This window comes from Anabrus simplex, chromosome 2 (assembly GCF_040414725.1).
Source record: "Anabrus simplex isolate iqAnaSimp1 chromosome 2, ASM4041472v1, whole genome shotgun sequence".
NCBI lineage: Eukaryota > Metazoa > Arthropoda > Insecta > Orthoptera > Tettigoniidae > Anabrus > Anabrus simplex.
Window position 1 is genome coordinate 185,643,890 of NC_090266.1, and position 22,732 is coordinate 185,666,621.

General features: G+C 38.9%; 1 protein-coding gene across 5 annotated transcripts in view; it reads left to right on the top strand.

Annotated features, from left to right (window-relative positions):
* Nucleotides 1–22,732, top strand: part of bgm (bubblegum) — a 514,443-nt gene that overhangs the window by 430,018 nt on the left and 61,693 nt on the right. For all 5 annotated transcript variants that reach the window (XM_067140465.2, XM_067140469.2, XM_067140466.2 and 2 more), the window contains 2 exons: nt 9,811–9,976; nt 10,209–10,343. In XM_067140465.2, the coding sequence (XP_066996566.2) occupies nt 9,811–9,976; nt 10,209–10,343 (301 nt within the window). The remainder of the gene's footprint in view (nt 1–9,810; nt 9,977–10,208; nt 10,344–22,732) is intronic.

Here is a 22,732-nt window from a genome sequence, read left to right on the forward strand (position 1 = left end):
CTAGGGGCCGATGACCTGGCTGTTAGACCCCTTTAAACAACAAACATCATCATCACTTGTATTTTTTTCTTTTCAGAATTTCTTTGAATACGTATTTTACCAGTGGTTTAATGTCATACTAAGGCATAATGTTCTTCAGCAACTTGGGAGAGAAAGTGTTAGGAGTGGAAACGTTATAGCCGTGGCCTTAGTGTAAGGTTCAACTAGGGCTCTTATCTGGTGTGAAGCTGAGGAGCCACAGAAAACTATCCTCAGGGATTCAAACCCACCATCTCCTGAATACCAGCGTACAACTACATGACCGTTATCAGATTTCTTACAATTTAATATTGCCTCTGTAAAAGATTCATTTGTTTCCAACTGATGAAGAAATTCAGATAAATACTGATACATTTTTATATGTTTTTACTAATTGTCTTACGTCAAACTGACTCAGACAGGTCTTAAAGCGACTATAAGTTAGTACTGGGAGGAAGAGACCGTGGCCTTAATTGAGTTACACCCCAAGTATTTACTTGGTGTGAAGATGGGAATCCACAGAAAACCATCTTTAGGGTTGATGGCAGTGGGATTCGAACAAACAATCCTCCAAATGCAAACTCACAGCTACATTATCCAAAATGTGCAGCAAACTCACTCGGTGATACAAGATGAATGGACCTTGTAAATCATTGCCCTGTAGTGCCATCATTTAGTTCTTTTGGCCTCTTATGTCCATGAAAATGTTTAATCACAGTAAAACTTCGTTAATGTGGTCCTCGTTAAGATGTTTTCTCACTTGACACATCGTAAATTTAAACTCTTGATTCTCTTAGTATAAAATCTATATAAAATGCCTCGCTTACCGCATCACAAATTTTCGCTATTGCCGCTTTATTACAATCATACTTTTCCCAGCCCTGAAAGTGTTCTTTGTCATCCCTTATGAATGAAACATGATTTTCATCACAGATAAGAACCCGTGCCACAGGAAACAGTCAGCAAACGCTGTGCGAAAACGGGAGAAGGCCTTGAATTCTTCAACATAGGATAAATTGCACATTCTAGGAGCAAGCCATAAGCTCAAAAAAGTTATTTTATCTTGCCAATTAGCATTGAGATTGCTGAGTAACCCAGTGGGCCTCTTTGTGCTTGTATTTCGCATACCAGTCACATACCTGCCAACTTTAAATCCTGCCGTTTCAGCTGTTTTACACAAGTGGCCGGAAGTCCTTCGCTCATTGGCCGCTTTCAAACGAAATATCTACGTTTATTAATGTGAGAAATGTGCGCGAATGTGTGATGTTTATTGAAACCTGTTTATCGCGACGCGTATATCGATCGTCAATCTCTCGTTCTCATGTGCTATATTCGTGTTCGTTCACATCAGTCTTTTTGATTCTAGAGACTAGTCGCTAGATATGGAGTCATTTTTAGTAATTTAGTGATAGAATTTCAGTGATGCGTTTCAAACATACGATCTCCATCTAGTATATGGCCTGTACAACACATTCGGTTACACATTACTATTGTTTCATCTTTCCTTCGTCAAAGCTATTTACGACTAGATTACACTCACCATAACAATGCTATAATCAAAGCTAAACTTCCCCGTACGTTGGCGTGTCGCTTTAGTGTCGATAATATTATGAGACTGAATTTCCAACGAAAGCAATATTCTTATCTGTGGGCAAGTCATGCTCATGCTTAGTCATATTTGAGTAATGTGTAGGAAGACAAACAGCTGACTGGCGTTAGGCGCGTGCACTGACGAATTTCATTGGTTGCAACAAGCAAAGAGTTGCATGAAATATACTTTTATCTCCATTTTCAAACCAATATTGAAACTAAACTATGTCTAGTTAAACACTCGCTGAACGTTGTTTATGCAATGGAAGATCGTGCTCGATTAGTCGTTGTTTAGGTAGACGTTGTCTAAGGCTTAAAACTAGTCATCGTTTCTGCAATCGGCGCTTAGTATCCGACAAGCTAAATATGTGGCCTGATAATATAATTTTAAAATTTCATCAGTGTGCAAGTCTATAGTATCTCTTTGAAACAAAGGTACACATCTCTACAATATGATGTTATTGTCATCATCACCAATCCATAGACTGGTTTGATTTAGTGCTGTCCTCTTCATTATGTGTTCCTATGTTCTTACATTTCTTTTTTGTTTTGTCACTTGTTTCGGCCTTTCTATTATGTATTCTGTCAACTGGGGTGACTGCAGGCACTGGAGTGATTATGGTTAAAAACTTACATTAGAACTCACAGTTCTACTTCTCCTTAGAGTAGAAGTCTATTATAGCGAGAATTCATAACAGCGAAAAATTTACTCGCTATAACGGATTGCCGTTATATCCGATGTTTCTTAAAAGTCGGGGAAAACCTCATAAACATTAAAATTGGTATGAAACAGTAATCAGTTTGTTCAAAACTTGTGTTTTCGCGTATGATATCCACATTACGGCTTACTCGTTTGTTATTTTTCAAAATCCGCTACTATGTGAAGTATATGTTTAAGTTCATTCTGAAAAAATTATAGTATTACTCTAGAAGCCTCGATGGAAAACGTTCCAGTTTTCTTCTTCAAACAGCTTCACTTAACCTAACCGTATATGTATCACGAAAACACATTTCCAGTGCACGTAGAGAAATGATAACCTCCTCGCTACAAATTTATATGGGAACAGTCTTTCCGAAATTTAACTGGATGAGAGAAAATATAAACTATCCTCTAAAATCAGTGATGTACTCTGCCATATCTTGAGGTGTATCACATTCTTACTTAACTTCAGTATATAACATTAAAATTAAGCGATCGTGTACTTCAGCCTTTATTTCTAACGAGTTAACAACTGCTATCGGCCGTGCTATTTATACATTTATTCCAAAAGCGTGTTATCCTCTTTCATTTTAATTGTTTTTTAGAGAACAGTAGTTGATGGGTATTACTAATCGACTCCGACATCGCCTTCGAATGTTGACGAGAGAGCTCACTAGTGCACATAGCGAGGAAACAATACCGAAGATCGCATTTTGTGGGAAACGCTTCAGTTTTCTTATTCATATAGCATCACTTAAGCTAATTTAACTGCGTATGTACCACGAAAACATATATCAAGCGCCAGTAGAAAATTGATAACCTTCTCGCTATAAATGTAGATGGGAATAGCCGTAGCGGAATTGAACCAGACGCGAGAAAATCAGTGATGCGCTCCTCCATATCTTGAGGTCTATCCCATTTTTACTTAATTGCAGTATTTAGCATTTAGTATTTAGCCTTTATTTCTAACGAGTTAACAACTGCTGTCGACCACGTTGTTTACGTAATTTGTTACGAAAACATGTTATCTTCCATTTCTAATTTTCTTTACCGAACAGCAGTTGACGGGTGTTACTAATCGACTCCGACGTCGCCTTCGAATGTCGGCAAGAGAGCTCGCAAGTGCACACACCGAAAAAACGATACCATACCGAAGATGATCGATCGCAGTTTGTGGCAAACTTTTCAGTTTCCTTATTCAAACGGCGTCACCTAACTTAACTGTACTATATGTATCATGAAAACATATTTCAGGAGCCAATAGAGAAATGATAACATTGCTATAAATTTACATAATAGCCTTTCTGAAATTTAACCCGACGTGAGAAAATATAAACTAACCTCTGAAATCAATGACGAACTCTGCCATATCTTGAGGTGTATCATCCCATTCTTACAACTCCTATTGGACACGTTATTTACGCATTTATTACAAATACCCGTTCTCCTCTTTCATTTCCATTTTTCTTTAGGGAACAGCAGTCGGCGGGTGTTACAAATCGACTCCGACATTGTCTTCTTATGTCGACGATAGAGCTCGCTAGTGGACATAGCAAGGAAACGATACCGAAGATGATTGATTGCATGCAATAAAATCGCAGGGTAATGGAAAAAAATCGTGCACGCTTAATCGCTCGTAATAACGGATGTGCCACTGATAGGCCTCTTGCTGTAATAGAAGGATAATGCATAGTTTAATATAGGGATTTTGAAGGGACTGACAAAAACTGTCATTATAACAGGCTTCTCGTTGTATGCCGTACTCGCTATAGCGGACTTCTACTGTATTTAATTGTACAGGAGGCATAACATGTTTATCGCATAGAAAGAGACAAATCTATCTGGAATTGATGGAGGTTTCAAAAATATATAGCCTCTTACTGCTTTTAACTAGTTTTTGTTTGTAGTCACCTCTGTGGCCATATATACAACCTGTGACAATAAAGTTTGGTGAATGAAGTCAGAACGGTCGATCCGGTAACACTGGCGACACAAAATGCTGCACCTGCGTAGCGGCAGGTTTTGACTACCCGCTCCCAACGTTGTTCAGTAGAGCATTGTGTGTGTGTGCCGTGTAAGACCTGTTTGACCCAGTGCGTGTGTAGTGCGTTGGTTCTGAACTGCGAACAGGAACATGAACGACAAAAAGATCAATGTACAGTTTTGTTTTAAGTTTGGCAAGACACCGAAAGAAACACATGCGATGCTGGTACGTGTTTATGAAGATCAAGCAGTGTCCTTCAAGTGTGTGTACGAGTCGTTCGCCCGTTTTCGAGGAGGCCGGGAAAGTGTTTCTGACAACCCCTGTAGCGGAAGACCGGCGACCGCCGTCAGTGACGAAAACATTGAGAAGGTGAGGACATTAATCACAAACGATCAGTGATTAACTGTGCACATGATAGCGGATGAACTGTAGATTAACCATGAATCTGTGTGACAAATTGTTATCCAGAAGTTAGGGAAGAGGAAAACGTGTTCTCGTTTTGTGCCACATCCCTTGACTGACGATCAGAAGCAGGCACGTTTAGAGGCTTCACAGGATTTTTTCGAAACGGCGGATGAGACACCAAATTTCTTGAACTGTAATTGTCACTGAGGATGAAACCTGGTTTCTCAGGTACGACCCTGAAACGAAACGGCAAAGCATGGAATGGCGTTCTCCGGGATCCCCTCGTCGGAAAAAGCTCAGAGCCGAAATGTCACGCATCAAACTCACTTTGAAAGGAAAGAGATTTGACGATATTCCCGACATATAACGAAATGTGACGAGGCTTTCGAACACCAGCCCAAAGGAAGCCTTCTTGCAAAGTTTCCAGGATATGTATCGCCGATTTCAGCAGTGCATAGTTATGGGAGGGGACTATTTCGAAGGACAGTAAGGTCACTGTCATGCATTGTTCACCTATGTTGATAGTACAGGACTATTCACCGAACTTTATTGTCACAGGTTCTATGATTTAGTGAGTACAGCTGATTCTTTCCACCTCCTTATCTAATTTCGTTCATCATCATTCATTTCACCTTCATTAGCTCCTTAACTGAGGTTGTCACTAGAAAGGGTTTCCGGTCATAAAACATGCCATATAATTCCATCTCGCCTCATCCTCGACCCTGTATACGGGAAGTGGATAAAGGGGTAGGCATACAATATAATAAATAACACTGTTTATGTGTTGTATTATATTATTTGATTCATTTAGTGAAAGAGTATTTATCCACAATAAGTAAAGAAAAACGGTGCGAAGTCAGTTACAAGAGGAACATTTTGGATTCAGAAGAGGAAGGTCAACAGTAGAACCCATTTTAATAATTCTGAAACAGATCATGGAAAAGAGCTGGGAGTTGGGAGGGATATAGTTATGACTTTTGTAGACTTAGAAAAGGCATACAACATCATCTCCAGATCAATAGTTTGGAAAAGCCTGACACAGTGTCGGCATTTGTAAGGAACTAATAACAATGATAAAAGCAATATATAATAACTGTTACAGCTGTGTGAAGACAACAGTAGGTATAACAGAATGCGTTGGAATTGACAATGGGCTAAAACAAGCGAGTGTGTTGTCACCTTAATTGTTCATAATGGTGAGTGATGACATCGTAAAGGCAGCAAGGGGAGATTATAGAATGGAAGGAATGAATGAAATGATGTTTGCAGATGATGATGATGTGATCTGGAGGAGGAGTTACAACAGCTGAATGTACGGTATAGGAGGATTGAACAGTGGGGATTGAGGATCAACGCGGAAAAGAGCAAGACAGTGGTGATGCGTGGATGAAGTAAAGAAGGAAAAAGGAGCTATCAAAATTGGAGACCAGGAACTGAAAATAATAGAACACTTCATGTACTTGGAAGGTGAACTGACAGAAAATGGAAGACTGGATATGGAAATTAGTAGAAGGATACAACTATACCTATAATGACATATGCAGCAGAAACCTGGACAGAGATGAGAGTAGAGTGCAGGCAGATGAAGTGAAATTCCTGTGGAGTATATTACAGAAGACAAAGAGGGATAGTGTGTGAAATGAAGACATGCAAAAAGAGCTGAATATGCTAAAACTAAATGACAATTTAGAACAGAACAGATTGAAGTGGTTTGGACATGTTAACCAGATGAAAAAGGGAAAGACTGCCAAGACAAGCACTGGAAAGACAGATGACAGGGAAGAGAGGACGAGGGAGACAAAGACTGCGATGGTTCGGCCCCGCGGTGTAGGGGGCAATGCGTCTGCCTGTCACCCGGCGGCCCCAGGTTCGATTCCCGTCCGGGTCAGCGGTTTTTAATTGTAAATGATTAATATCCCTGGCCTGGGGACTGGGTGTTTGTGTTGTCCTTAATGTTCCTTTCCTCAAATACAACTCTTTACACGTCCGCCATTTCCAAATACACGCAGGTTCATAACATATGGTGGAAAGTAGGGGCAAAAGATCTTCTTAGGTCAACGCCCCGAATATATAGCATTAAGAAAAAGATTGAGATGGATGGATCCTGTAAAGAACAGCATAGGACAACGGAACTTGGACTGGAACACGGGGTTGGGGTATATTTGCCCCTGCCTGGTATCAGCTGGAAAAGGGGAACTGATGATGATGATGATGAAGTAAACAATACATGAATGAATGCTAGGAAATCACTATATTTACTCGTGTATTAGACCCCCTCGCGTATTAGACACCCCTTGGCTTTTCGAGACGAAGAAAATGAAAGAAAACCGGGCGAGTTGGCCGTGCGGTTAGGGGCGCGCGGCTGTGAGCTTGCATCCGGAAGATAGTGGGTTCGAATCCCACTGTCGGCAGCCCTGAAGATGGTTTTCCGTGGTTTCCCATTTTCACACCAGGCAAATGCTGGGGCTGTACCTTAATTAAGGCCACGGCCGCTTCCTTCCAACTCCTGGGCCTTTCCTATTCCATCGTTGCCATAAGACGAATCTGTGTCGGTGCGACGTAAAGCCACTACCAAAAAAATGGAAGAAATAAATTTCACATACAAGACCCCCCAACGTAATTCGTCAGAGAAGAACAGTGATTCCGCTTCGAAGGGGGTAAAAGTCTTATTGCAGCTCTGATGACCACACAAATTTGTGAATTGGTTCATATGTACGACCCACACAGTGAAAACACGCGTCGAAGTCATGCAGTACATCTGGGTTATGTAGTTACGAAATTTCCGCCTCCGTAGCATAGGCCTACTGCAGCTTTGATGACGTCGCGCAAATAGGTGAATAGTTTCGTGTCTGACCCGCACGTTGCAAGCATGCATCAGTCATGCTATATGTTTGTGTTTTGTAGTTAAGAATGTCCGCCAACGTGATGGTTAGCACATTAGGAGCCATTCTCTGGAGTCTGAATTAGATTCCCGGTATCATACTTCCAAAGATTTACGAATGGCGGGAAGGTTGATATGCGGTAAAAATGGTACATTTAACTCCCCTCCACTTGGGGTGTGTCTAAAATGAGCTGCACTACCTCGGGATGAGGAAGCGAGTTCACTTTAGTTGAGAAATATTCTCGGTTGTTGCTATTAATATAGCAGGCGAGATCATTAACAAAGTGATCGTTTAATATCTCGTAACTCGGGCCAATATAGGTATTATTGAAGACAAGTAAGTTTAAAATGTGATGAAAACTGTACAATCATAACGATTGTTTTACTCGCCAATGTACCTAACAAATAATAATATCAATTTTGTGTTCCCACTTTTAATGATTTTCGGAGATACCAAACAAAACATACTTGGGTATACCTCAATAAAAAAATGGTGACAACGAACATACGAAATTAAACATTATTATAATAAAACGCATTACCACCACACCAGTAGATATCCATAAATGCAGCAAACTTTCCTGTTATTTATTTTTATTCTTTCCGTCGTGGAACTTTTGGCACTATCCGGGCGATAGCATAACTAACCTAAACAATGCAGTCTCTCTTATCTCATTTACAGCTGTTTAGGTAAATCCTGATGTGATAAATGTAGATAACAGGCAAAAATTATACTTAAAAATAAGAGTTTGGCTTTCAACAGCCGCAGTTATCACAAGAATGCTTACAGTCACTATGTTGTACTTTCGGAAGTACAACTCTTAACATACGCTTGTTATCAGCTGGTGGGTAGGCATGCTTTCTACAGCACGGCTTTATTCAGAAGGAGTGGCTTCTGCTACACATACACCAACTGGGAATATCTGGGACCTACCGGGCGAGTTGGCCGTGCGGTTAGGAGCACGCAGCTGTGAGCTCACATCCGGGAGATAGTGGATTCGAACCCCACTGTCAGTGCCCTGAAGATGGTTTTCCGTGGTTTCCCATTTTCACACCAGGCAAAAGCTGGGGCTGTGCCTTAATTAAGGCCATGGCCGTTTCCTTCCCATTCCTAGGCCTTTCCTGTCTCTTTGTCGGCATAAGACCTATCTATGTCTGTGCGACGTAAAGCAAATAGCAATATATATATATATATATATATATATATCAGGGACCATCTCCAGACACCATTTGGGAATAGATTCACACTGTTTGGACCCTATAGTCGGGAACGAAACTATTTTTAAAAGTTTCAAAACTATGGAACCTCGAATGCTCTCGAATATAGTGCATGGCTGACGAGATGGCAGTGAAGATGACGTCACTTGGAATGATGACACACCGGTAGCAGGGAAGTTGGCAGTGCAAGGTGATAATTCAAATGAAGGCAGTGATCAGGTTTACTGTGTGGTAGGCCTACTGCTCAACTGACAGAGACAAATGACTGGTCATTATTAACTTATTTTGTGTCAATATTGCATAATATGATAATACAATACCCTTATCCCTTTTCTCTACGGGGTTGAGTATGAAGTGAGACAAATCTTTGTAGCAAGTTTTCATGACCGTGTGCCCTTCGTGACTTCACCCTCATCAGAGGAATTAATGAGATAAAACGAATGACGTGTTATGAGTAACTAAAACTGACTATATTTACTTTACTTTATATGTAGGCCTTAAAGTCGTGTTCACAATTTATTGTCTTGTTACATTTAGAAATACTGCCTTCCAACAAAATTAGCCAGTATAACTCAAATACATTCATAAGTTTGTTAAAGCATAGTGCAGAATGTTTACATACACTATTTATAGCTCTTTATAGCCTAGAAGTTGTGTTCACTGCTCAAAATTTGAGGTTATTTCATATTGGACCCCCCATTACCTTTTTGGCTGTAAAAGTGGGAATATAAGAGGTCTAATACTCGAGTAAATACGGTAATTTCACTAAATTATATAAAGAATTTGTAGGGTAAGTATTGCATTGTTTCTAGTTTTAGAAATACAATAAATTAACATTAAGTAATGTTGTGTCCAAAATATTTCATATACCATACTTCGAATTTTAACTTAAGGACTGATCTGCTGGTTTTCATCTTTGTTTGTTCATTTTATACTAATTTTACATGCATGGTATGCAGTCAGTGTAGGGGTCGTTTTGCAAGTAATGAAGCCTGGTTTATCTTCCTTTTCTAGAATTAACAGTCGTTCATTCAGCTATACCCTCGCTAGCCTTCTGATTTTTCGCCGGATCAAACAAGCGTTGGGACTGGATAGATGTCGAACATTATTCTCAGCAGCTGCTCCCCTCTCTGTCGAAGTAAAAAAATATTTCATGAGCCTTGATATGCCAGTAATGGAGGTAAGATTAGTGTGTATTAAATTAAAAGTACAAAAATTACTATACTTAAGCCATATTTTACTACGTTGTGACCACCGGTCCTCATAACTGTTGATACTTTAACAAATTCCTCCTAAGTCTAAAAACGATTTCAACACTGAGCATATTGCCTAAGAGCATTTTTTTAGGAAGGAATTGGTGGTATCTTCTTGCTTTAATAATTTTCTTACATTAAACAATATTTTGCTTGCAGGTTTTTGGAATGTCAGAATCATCTGGGCCTCATACTGTTTCTCTAGCGAATCATTTCAAACTGGATAGTATCGGAAAGACCCTCCCTGGGTTGCAAACTGTAATTCATAATCCAGATGGTAATGGCGAAGGAGAGGTATGGATATATTTTAATGTATTTTTGTTTTGTTTAGGTTCTTATTTTATCTCAAAAATACTATACTAGGCATTTATGGATGAAGAATGGTATAAATTTCCTATTAATGACTTTCAAGCAAAGGCAGAAAACAGGCAGCATATCAGCAAAAAATAATAGAGAGGAAGGGTGATTTATCTAGATAAGGCTGAAAAGACACACATGTAGCAGTTTAAAGGAAATATTTACTTGTAACTCAGAAAACATATAATAATTGTCACTTGTTCCTGAAGGTAATTGTTAGCTCATATTTCAATTTTTATACATTTGCATACATTAGCATTTGTACCTGTTCTTTGCACAGGAATTTGCAGTGGATTGCATGTTTCCTTCAGGAATTTACGCAGAGTAACATGGCTCTATTCACACGTTTCATGCGACATGTTAAAAAGGTTTTTTTGTACGAAAGCGCGTGGCAGTAATGTGAAATATGATGAACCTGAACAAAGTCGAGAGGGAATGATGACCATTTCCGAATTTATTGTACGGGGACGTTCCTGGTCCGAAGTTGTCTGAAATTCTCCATGATTCTCAGGTTGCATATTGTATCTCTGACCACTGGCATGGCATTCTGACATTGATGATAGCTCCCTTAATACCTGTCCTATCGAAAAGAGTAAAGTGGCTCTTTAGTTTTTTCCATTGCCCACCTTGCAGTGATATGCACGACATGTCCCACGGGACTTGAATTAAAAATCCATTTTTTCAGTATCTGCGTTATTATCAGTCGTACGATAAATACGTACATAAAGGAAAGGAAACAACTTATTCTTAAACGTTTGCTGTATACAGTCTTTTGATAGACCTAATGTTAATGAAAATATTTGCTATAAATACTAACTCCATGTAATTACCATAACATCATATGCACCTAATAACACAATCCTGAGTGAGTAGAATCCAAATACGTAGTTTGGTTGAAATAAGTCCAGCAATTTTCCACTTTTAGGAATATACAAACAGATAAATGAGGAAAAAGTTCTACCTCATGTTACCTATGTGTTCAGATACATTAGGTGAGGGTATTTTTAAAGCCGAAAGAAACATGATGCATCCTCTGATTTTCTCCTGTTATGGATCCTTCAAATAACTGTAAGTCTGCGAGGCTGTCCATCACTGGCTGCAGAGCATGAAGCCTGAAGAAAATAGTAATTTACTCAGTCATTTGAAGAGTAAGCGAAATTATGTTGCTAAGAAAAATTATTTAAAATGAAGAGGCGTTTCACATATAGTCTAACAGATTTTACATATAATCAATAGTGTAAGAGAAAATTTAACAAACACTTCTGGTCTTCCTATAAACCCCCAGTCTGTTCAGTGATTTTTAAATGGTAAGCATATTGAAACCTGCTCCTTCAGGAGTAGACTCTACATATGAAGTTTGGTCGAGATCTATTCATCCGTTTACCCGTGATGGTAGAACAAACAGACACAAAAGCTAAAAACTACTGATATGATCTTGAATTGACCTGATACGGATAAATATATAAAAATTTGGCAAAATAAATGAAATTACAGTCAATGAATGCCCTAGAATTTTAATTATAAGATGTAAGAAATTTCTATTACAGTAAAACCTCGGTAAGATGTTTCTGCAGGGGACAACAAAAATTAACGTGTTAAGCGAGAAAACGTACTACTGAATATATGAATAAAGAGTGGAGGAAGCAACATCAAAATAAAAGGATACACAATCTAAAAGCGAGCAATAAAGTAATAAAGCCGTTACGGGATCAGCACCCCAGACATGAAGGATTTTTACATTGTGTATCCGTGGGTACTGTGAAAACTATATCTACAATTTCTCAAGATGAGAGGAAAGTTTTAAAAGGTGTGAAAAAGTTGAGCAAACACATATGAAAACTTTCTCTGCCGGAACTTATAAAATAACAGGTGCACTGAACGGTGTGAAAAATGCCAAACAACAAATATGAAAACATATGCGTGGGGGCCAATAAAAATATCCAAGTATTATTGCAGATCACACTATTTTTAAAACAATTGTTAGTAGAAGCCTTTTATTTCAGAGCAGTGAGTTATGAAACATTATTTTCTGGTCACACTCTTAGACAATGAATTGGAGGTTATACTCGGCCATGTGCGACTACAACAGAATGACTTTGGCCGCCATTTTCAAATTTGAACAAATCGAATCGATCAAGTTGAAATTGGAAGGTGCAAGTTCAACCCAGCATTCGCGACCTCCGTGCGCTTAAAGATGCGGATGCCAGTCCACTTTCTAAAATATTTTAATGTTGTCTTCATTAACAAGGAATTTCACTTTTTCTGGGCTATCTTTTCTTAGGCTATCACAAGATAAATATGCACCATGCTAGTCGGTTTCACACGATTATGTTCCTAATCCAGATATAGGCTACTGTATCACGTGAAAAAACTTCACTGTACCGCTCAACACAAAATAAATTTCTAACTTCTGAATAGAATGCGAAATAAAGCACAAATAGACTCACCATGTTATTCAGCAATCTTGCTGCTAACCGTCAAGCAAAAATGAACATTCCTGAGGCTAACAGGTTGTTCCCCGAACATACGATTTAACCGATGAAGTTCAGGAATTTAAGGCCTTTTCCCGTAATCACGCAGCTCAGGCGACGGATCTTCCCATACTTGGAAACCACGTTTGTTTCACAAGGGATGACAAATAACATTTTCAGGGCTAAAAAAAGTGATCGTACCAAGCGGTTATAGCGAAAATTCGTGACTCGATAAGTGAGGTATTTTTATATAGAATTAATGTGATGATAACATTTACTTCGAATTTACGACGTGCTAAGCAGGAAAACATGTTAATGAGGAACGCACTAACGAGGTTTCACTGTATAACCTTTGCTTCAGTGAGGTCTATGATAGTGCAGGTAACTGTCATTGCTGTATTTACCTGAATCTAGCAAACATTCAGTTGGAAGAATAGGGATTTGTTTTAAAGTTGCAGCCTAAGAAATAGTGTTACACCTGGTCAATCTTCATGTTTCCAGATTGCTGATGTAAACATTCTTGTACCAGCTGTTGAAAATGAAATGCAGTGTAAACAATGGTTTTAATTTAAACATCAGTTTGCTTTCATTATCAGGATTGTCAAGGAAAAAACTGGAATGTAGCATTTTCATAGTGTTGGAATTACTTAGATGGTACATTAAGTTGTCTGGTGTGACAAAAACGGATCTGAATATCGTTAGTCACGATTAGAGACCAGATGTTAGGCACTAAAAATTGCAAAATAGGCAGGCAAAAAGGCTCAAGAAATCTTGAAAATAGGCACTAAAATGTTGAAATGGGCATTAGGAAACATCTATGGGCCTACTTAAAGGCAGAATTTTAATTTTAATCCTTTCAAAATAAGTTAATTTAGGGGAGAATTTTAAAAAGGGAAATTTGGCTCTAATTTGTGCTTAATTTTCATGAAATAAATCCTACATAAAGATGTGTTCCGAAACTGAATTCATTAAAATATAAATTTGTTGGGCAGGCTGATCAGAATTATCATGCGGTTTGCTTTCCTTCCTCTGATATTTGTAATCAGCTACTTTGGCTGGTGTTGCTGTAATAAGAGTGCTGCCTAGTATTATTAGCTGCATAGAAACAAATTGTGCAAAACGCCTGGCAATTACTTTTTTTACCGGTCACGAGTACAGCTTTCTGTGACATCGTACTTCCTTCCTCCTGCATGGTTTTCAGTGTTCTCTGTGTCTTCAATAACCTTCAGCTTATCTTTAGTCGTGAACTAGTGATTGTGAGAACTTGTATCCATACTAGTGGTTCATACATCACTTCTAATGTGCTACTGACTCCACATAGATCAAGGGCGGAGTGAAGTGGGACCAAATAATGCACACAACCAATTTTTTCTTTGCTAAATTTAGGGAAAAATATTCTCTGATTATATCTTTCATTTTTTCATTTTCATAACTGCCTATAAGGAATCTATATTTATCCAGTGGACTGTGGATAATTTGAATAAAAGTTCATTCCCCTTGAAATTCCTGTTCTAATCAATGCATAAACGTTTTTAAGCTTGAATTTGAATAATTCGAAGGCACGATTTTATTGCAAGTTAGTTTTGTAATGGTTCCACGAATTGAAGCCTTCAAGTAATTCCCAATAATTTTCTGTTTTTATTGTAGCTTCCTAGTTATGGTCAGTTAGTCGCTATTGTTAAAAGATTTAACCTTTATCTCTGTGACTGTCAATGAGTATACGATCGGCGTGGCCTTGACCATCACTTTTATATGGGCATCTGCACTTGGCCACTGGAAATCTTTCCCTTCCCCCATCCCGAAGTCGTCAATCCTGGAATGTGAGCAAACAATTGCAAAGTGTTTCTGTAAAGTTTCAAAAATAAAGAAACCAATGCAGAGATTGTTCCGAAAGAACTAGAAATACACGTGGAACCTGAACAATGGCAAGGAGTAGTGACTGATGTCATTTAAGACATGTATTTAGCTGTTGATACTGAAGTTGCATTATGAAGAGATCAGAGAGAAGACAAGATGCTGCAAGAAGTGCTGCAAAATTCCAATCCATCCAGTGATGAAGAGGAGAGCAATCATGATGTCATAGAAGAGTCTGTGCTACCATTTAACTCTGAAAATAAATTTTGGTAGTATGCCAGGTTTCTCCTTAATCATCATCATCATCATTATTATTTACCCTTACCCAGCTCCTGCCAGGTCGGGGTATTTACGGCACTTCTCCATCTTCCTCTTTCCTTCCACCATTCCTCTTCCACAATACTGTCCCAGTCTAAATTTCATCTAGTTATGCTGCTCTTCACTGATTAAATCCACCTTGTTCTAGGTCTTCCTCTTGCTCTCTTGCCCTCGCACTTTGCATCCAGCATCTGTCTTGGAATTCTATTCTCCTCCATCCTCTTTACATGTCCAAACCACCTTAGTTTATTCTTTTCAACTCTCTCATTTAGCTTTCCTGTCCCAACTTCCTTCCTAACATCTTCATTTCTCACTCTGTCTTTCCTTGTCTTTCCTATCACACTTCTTAGGAATTTTGTCTCCCTGGCTCTAATTCTACTCACTTGCCTGCTAGTCAAAATCCAAGTCTCAGCTGTATAAGTAAGCATGGGTACATAGTAGATTTTGTAAATTATCTCTTTACTTTTCCGTGGTACTTCTTTGTTCCAAACAAGTAGAATGCATTACCCTGCTGTACCCTCCTGCTAATCTCCATGTCCACCCTAGCATTTTGCATTAACTCACTTCCTAGGTATTTAAAGCTGTCCACAATTTCCAGACTCTGACTTCCAATTTTCACAGTGCCCTTTTCTTGCCTTTCCCCTCTTGATATCACCATAGTCTTGCTTTTCTCTTCTCTACTGATTTTCATACCATACTTCTCAATGTTTTTGTTCAGTACATCTAGTTGTTGTTGCACTTGTTTGCTGTTCTTTCCCCAGTTCACATCATCATCTCAAATAGTAGTATCTTCATCACTTTATCTCCATAGGCTGCCTTTGTGTCCTTTGCAATTTTGTCCATAACCATAATAAACAAAAGAGGTGACAATACACTCCCTTGTCTTAGTCCAGTCTTATTCCTAAACCATTCTATCTTTCCAACTGGGGTCAGTACTCTGCTAACACTGTTGTTGTACATTGCTTGCACCATTTCTACCTTACTCCACCAATAAAAGATTTACTGTAAGTTTCACTACTGGAATTTTCTCCTGAAACAAAATAAAACAAAATAAGCACCAACATAATCACGTGATGAGACCAACTCATATTGCCGCTTACAAAAATAAACATCCTCAAACATTTACAATCTACAAAACATACAGTTCTGAAGGCCATGCTTCGGATTGATTATTTAATATGGGTAAGACAACTGTCCATTCTTAACCACATTTACATGAACAAAATAGCATCATCATTGTGGTATCAATTTACCACATTTTAAAATTGTACTTAAAAAAGTCGCCTCACTGTACTCTGTTAACCAAACTATACAACTTCACAATGTAAAATGGCCACTGTGGAATAAATGAATGAAGACTACCATGCCGTACCAGTCAAGGAATGACCAAGTAATAAACACTATCCTACGGTCTCATCAAGCCATAATCAGTTCTGCGCACAACACATTAGCTCCAGATTACACATATAATCCACCACACACACTGTTCATTATATCTGATATGAATAAACTAGAGTATGACTTACAAATGAACACTATGTAGTGTCTTCCACAGAACGCACACCAAGAATGATTTCTCATAACATCGTAAAGAACTCGTACTGACTCCGTAATGCTGGCATAGTCTGCTCCATAATGGTTGATGCACTCGCTAGGTACAGTAATGGCTCCATAAAAATGAAAGCCCCTTTCGTTGCACATGCTTCTGCGTATATGCATATGCTTGTTCTACGTGGCTTTAGTGTCCGCAAAAGACCAAGCGTCTCTTGGTCAACGCAACCTCACTCAAAATTGGAGCTTCCGGATTGGTTACCGAGTGGCCGGTACGCAAATAAGCAAACACTCGCATTCATCCACATTGATGAATACAAAGGCGGATCAAATATAAATGGGAATTTGAATGTACCACTGCTGTTCACAATAATTCTGAGATGGGGCTTTGCCAGGATGTTGGTGGGGTTGTCTGGAGAAGAGGTTTGCTCGTGCGAACGATTGTGCAGAGCTGGGCTGCTTCAGTATGCCATGAGTGAGCAAGAGGTGCACACGTTGTTGCTCAATGCATTACCATCAAATTTCTCGAAAAAGAGGGCTTCAAACCTTCCGAAATTTTGAGACAGCTCCACGCACAGTTTGGGAAAGGAACACTTTTGCAGACTGGAGTGTATGAGTGGGATAAAAAAATTCTGGCAGGAAGAGAAGGTATGAAAAAAGAACCTCATGACAGGAGACTGTGGATAAGCATCACTGCAGACAACATTGTTGCCATTCGTGACATTATTGGTGAAGATCGGCGAATAAAAATTTCACAAATTGTTTTAGCCGTAGGAATAAGTTACGGAAGTGTTCAGACCATCATCCGAAATGAACTCCATTTCAGAAATTTGTCTGCCAGGTGGGTTTCTCATCTCCTCAACCAGGAATTAAAAAACTTTTTTTACAAGTTGCTTTACGACGCACCGACACAGGTAGGTCTTATGGCAACGATGGGACAGGAAAGGGCTAGTAGTGGGAAGGAAGCATCCGTGGACTTAATTAAGGTACAGTCGCAGCATTTGCCTGGTGTGAAAATGGGGAAACCACAGAAAACCACCTTCAGGGCTGCCGACAGTGGGGTTCGAACCCACTATCTCCCGAATACTGGATACTGGCCGCTCTTAAGTGACTGCAGCTATTGTTAGGCTTGGTTCAAAAAATACTTTACGCCAGGAAGTTTGTCAGAGACTACTGGGTCACTACAAGGAGGCTGGAGAGGATTTCTTGTGTCGTATTGTGACTTATGATGAAACGTTGGTGCGTCATTACACCCCTGAGTCCAAGTAAGCATGGAATGGGGGCGAGGAGACAAAGCAGGTCCGGTCAGTGCCAAAACACGCTCATCTGCTGAAAAGGTGCTTGCAACCGTTTTCTGGGACTCCACGGGCGTTTTGTTGGTGGATTTCTTCACGAACAATGGACAATTAATGCAGCCTATTACTGTCGCCCTTTGAATGAAGCAAATGCTGCGTATAGCAACAAGCGACGCAGGCAACCGATCCGAAACGTCATTCTTCTCCTTGACAATGCAAGGCTACATGCTGTCATCTTAACGCGGGAAAAACAGGAAGAAATTCACTGGAACCTCAGGAACACTCTCCGTACAAATACCTACAACTACCATTTGTTTGGACAGCTCAAACAAGATCTAGGAGGACAGCGGTTCGATGATGATGCAAATGTGCCATCTGGCGTCCAGTTATAAATCTATAGCAAAAGAAAGACACCGTCTGTCAGAAAGACGATCGCACTTGACGAAACAGTGTACCGTCTTCCAGAAAGACGGTCCATAGTTCTAGGGTTAATGCCACAGTTGTTGAAATCAGATGACTTGAAAAATGTGGCAATCAGTGGTAGGATATCGCATACAAAATAATTGCTTATTTGATTATTTTGTGCGCATCTGGCTCCGCAAACATTCCTCTTCTTTCTATCAGGACGGCATCAAAAACTTACCAATCTGGTGGAGAAAATTTGTATCGAAGGCAAGGCACTGTGTATAAAAGCGATCTCTGTATGTGAATTTGTTTTGGTTGATGCAATAAATTTTAAAAAGTGATTCCTCTTTATATTTGATCCGCCCTTATAACAGTCTTCAGCATACACTTCCTGATTGTACCCCGGGTTTTCAAGCCACTTACTGCAACACTTTCAACCGTCTCTACCAATGTAGTCACTGTTTTCCATGTTGCACAATCTTCACTGCTAGGCTACGTGCACAGACTCTGACCTATATTAAAAGTTATACAAATATAGCGATATACATGTTCAGTATTCCCTAACTACAAATTCTTCTTGTAATATTATGTTTTTTACAGCTTAAGTTAATACAGTCACCTGATATTCATTATTTTATATTACAAATTGTTTTGTGGAAATTTTCTAACCTAAAATTGGGAGGTCATCGTTTACAAACATTTTCTAACCTAAAATCCGTGATCGTACTTGTGTACGGTTACAAATTCCCCTCACAAATGGGAGAAAAAGGTACCTCGAGTTTGCAATTAAGGATGTACCTTAATTAAAGCCACAGCCATTTCCTTCCCAAACCTAGACCTTTACCCTCCATGCCACACTGATGTGTTTGTGCAACATTAATATCACTAGGAAATAAAAAAGAAAATTACCTCAAGGATGCAGCAAATGAGAGGTTGGACACCATGAAACCCCCTCAGGTTCAGTAAGAAGCTCAACAATATCAACTGCATGATTCTCGTCGACCAACTGTGTTAATGAAGTCTATTCACTTCCTGGTCAGTCAGATCTTTGAGGTATTTAACCCTAGAACTGCTGCAGGTTTATCTGTCAAATGCTGCAGTTATTTTCCTCAATATACACTATGAAAATAAAATCATGACTGCAAACTCATATTAATCCCAATAAATCTATATTATACACCAAGAGAAAGCTGAAAGATTGATCTACATGAAGTTGTCAAAAATATCTAACTATCGAAATATACTTTATTTTGAACAAAGGGAATTTTTGAAATATTTTGCCCTAAGAAAATAATTTCTGATAGATAATGTATTCCTGAAACATGATATTCTGTAATACACAAGTACCGGTATGTTCTTACATTTTCCCCACACAATCCTTCACTTTTTCAAAAGCTAAGTAAAACAACTGATTTTGAGTTCTTTTCACGAATTTCAAACCTACAGCTTATCTTAGTTTTCTTAGGGCATTTTCTTTTTTTGTGTGTGTTGCGATCAAAGTATTTATAACAATATACAAAAATATCAACAGTTCACACTTATCCCTTCACTGGTTTCCCCAAATATTGAAGTACTGCTAGTAATAATATAACCTGCACCGATTTGAACATCCTTCCGGTTATTGGAATTTTCCATTACTTCCGAGGCACCTTGTACTTCTCTGTCACTTTCACTACTTTCAGGAATAATTCATCATTGGAATTAACACAATAATCGCTGTCACCATCAGTACTGTCATTAAGATCTTCGAAAATCAGGTGCTCGATTTCAGAATAGTCATCTTGATTGTAAGAACATATCATCGTCGTTTAGGCAGAAGTCACTAAGTCAGAAATTGGCAGTTTTGAGTTAGGTGCAAAATCATCCTAACAAAATGACGCTCTATCGGCAGGTAGAACTTACTAAGTCATATTGGGAAGCGTTCCGTTGCAGACTGCACTCGCTATTTCCACTAAGTGCATTTTTCCGGTTTATTAGTCAGGCAGAAGTTCCTTCGTCCACTTAGTGACTTCTGCTTGGTGGAAGTTCTTCCTTTGATTATTGTTCAGTAGAATTCACATCGCATTATGCAGCTCATCCAACATAAGAGGTAAGCTATCTTAGATTCCCATTTTGAACACCCTATTTTCAAGGCCCGAGTACATCTTTTTCCTTTATCCATTTTTCAGATTTCAGTTCACGCACTTGGCATCTTATTTTTTCCGTTTCGATCTTGAACTCCCAGTAAAAATGAAGCGGCTTCAGGCGTGATCAATTCCTGTTTGAAGTGTTACTACTCCATGTCTGCTACAATATGTGATTTCTCTTGCCCGTCTCACGTATCTATACAAGAGTGTGACTGAACTATTTCTTCATTCAAAAGAATATAATCATCATTTTTTGTCATGATGAACATTCTTATTAACTGACTGATGAGTTTGATTATTACACTGCCAGCTGTGTGTTTTACCTTATGTTTTTAACCTCTGTTTCAACACTATCGTGTGTTTCTCTCTTAGCTATGTTGTAATATTTTATGTTTTTTTCACACTAGTTTTAAGCCTATGTGATTTTCTAAATGTAAATATTGTTTCTTAGGGTACCATATACTTTAAGAACACTAGGTTCGGGGCCCTGACCTAACTTTAGGCTAAGATTTATTTTCGGCTGATGATGCTTACGACAGTTAAGCGAAACATGTCCCATCTTACAACGCCTGTTGTGATGTTTATTTCCTAAATATAAGGAAAGTTAGGTATTGGAAAGGTGGTGTTAACTAATATTCTTATTTTAATGTTCATAATCTGATGTAAAATACGGTCTACAATGAGATTTATTAATTGTTATGAAAGTACTTCCACTTCTACAGCGAAATAAACTTCTCCATACTGCTGCTTGTTTTTCAAATACTTTCAAAATTGAAGATAAAAGTATCAGCATTTAACTGTTATATATATTAGTGCCATCTGTCGTCCATTTATAAATCTATTGGAAAAGGAAGGCACCGTCTGTCAGAAAGATGGTCGCACTTGACGAAACAGTGTACCGTCTTCCAGAAAGATGGCCCATAGTTCTAGGGATGATGCCACAGTTGTTGAAATCTTTCATGTCAGATGACTTGAAAAATGTGGCAATTAGTGATGGGATAATCACATACAAAATAATTGCCCTGAAGATGGTTTTCTGTGGTTTCCATTTTCACACCAGGCAAATGCTGGGGCTGTACCTTAGTTAAGGCTACGCCTGATTCCTTCCCACTCCTAGCCCTTTCCTATCCCATCGTTGCCATAAGACCTATCTGTGTCGGTGCGACGTAAAACAACTAGCAAAAAGAAAATAATTTGATTATTTTTCCATTTGATTGTTTTTTCAGTTATTAGGTTATTTTTTCCATTTGATTATTCATTTTGAAATTCTGTTCGAGTAGTTGGGGGCAATTGAGTAGTGAATGCTTTCAAAATAATCAAATAAAAAGTAATCCTAATGTTGTCATCAACTCATCTATCTCATCACAGGGAAATTAAAATTACCTATCTCTATTCCCTTACAGGAAGAGTGTGGGTAGGACGAATATTTTCTGATAAGCCTTACAAAATAATACAGACTTGTCTTTCACATATATGATTAAGTCATGCACCCACATGCCATGACTTAAAATGCATAGATTAATATGTATATTGCAGTGGTTCATGGTGTGGGTTACTCTAGTCACATCCTAGTTCGTGAACTATGGGCAACGGCTTAGTGGCCTAGTAAGTGGTCCTGAATCGGAATACCAATTGCTATGGAATGGGAGTGGGCATCTCGAACATATTCTGAGTCACGGCCCTCATTGTGCTCAGGCGGCTAGGACTATACTATCCACCATTGGTCCCTAAGCAAGCCTCGGACCTATTGAAGTAATGGTGTCCCACTCCAATTTGACAGGCGAGGGACTCCTTGGAAACTTCGATGGAGTGTTATCAATATTAATGGGGCTATGAAAGTAGAACTGGCTGAGTCAGCAAAGAGGATGCATCTGGATGTGCTAGGAGTAAATGATATTCGGGTAAGGGGAGATAACGAGGAAGATATTGGAGGTTATAAAGTGTACTTGACGGGTGTTACTAAGGGAAGGGCAGAGTGTGGGGTATGTCTGTTCATCAGGAGTGCTATTGCACGCAGTGAAGTTTCTGTTAGGCATATGAATGAACGAATGATTTGGGTAGATTCGGCAGTTGGAGGAATTAGGTCAAGAATTGTCTTATTGTATTCACCATGTGAGAACGAAGTTGACCGTGACATCATAGCAAGGACAGGATAGTTCTAATGGGTGATTTCAGTATTCCAGTAAAAGTGTTTACAGGTGTTCTGGAAAAGATATTGTGTTTGATGGTAGAGAATAAAATTAATGAAAACCTATGTAGGATGAAGCTACTAATCGGTTGGCAGATACAGATTTTCAGTATGTGTT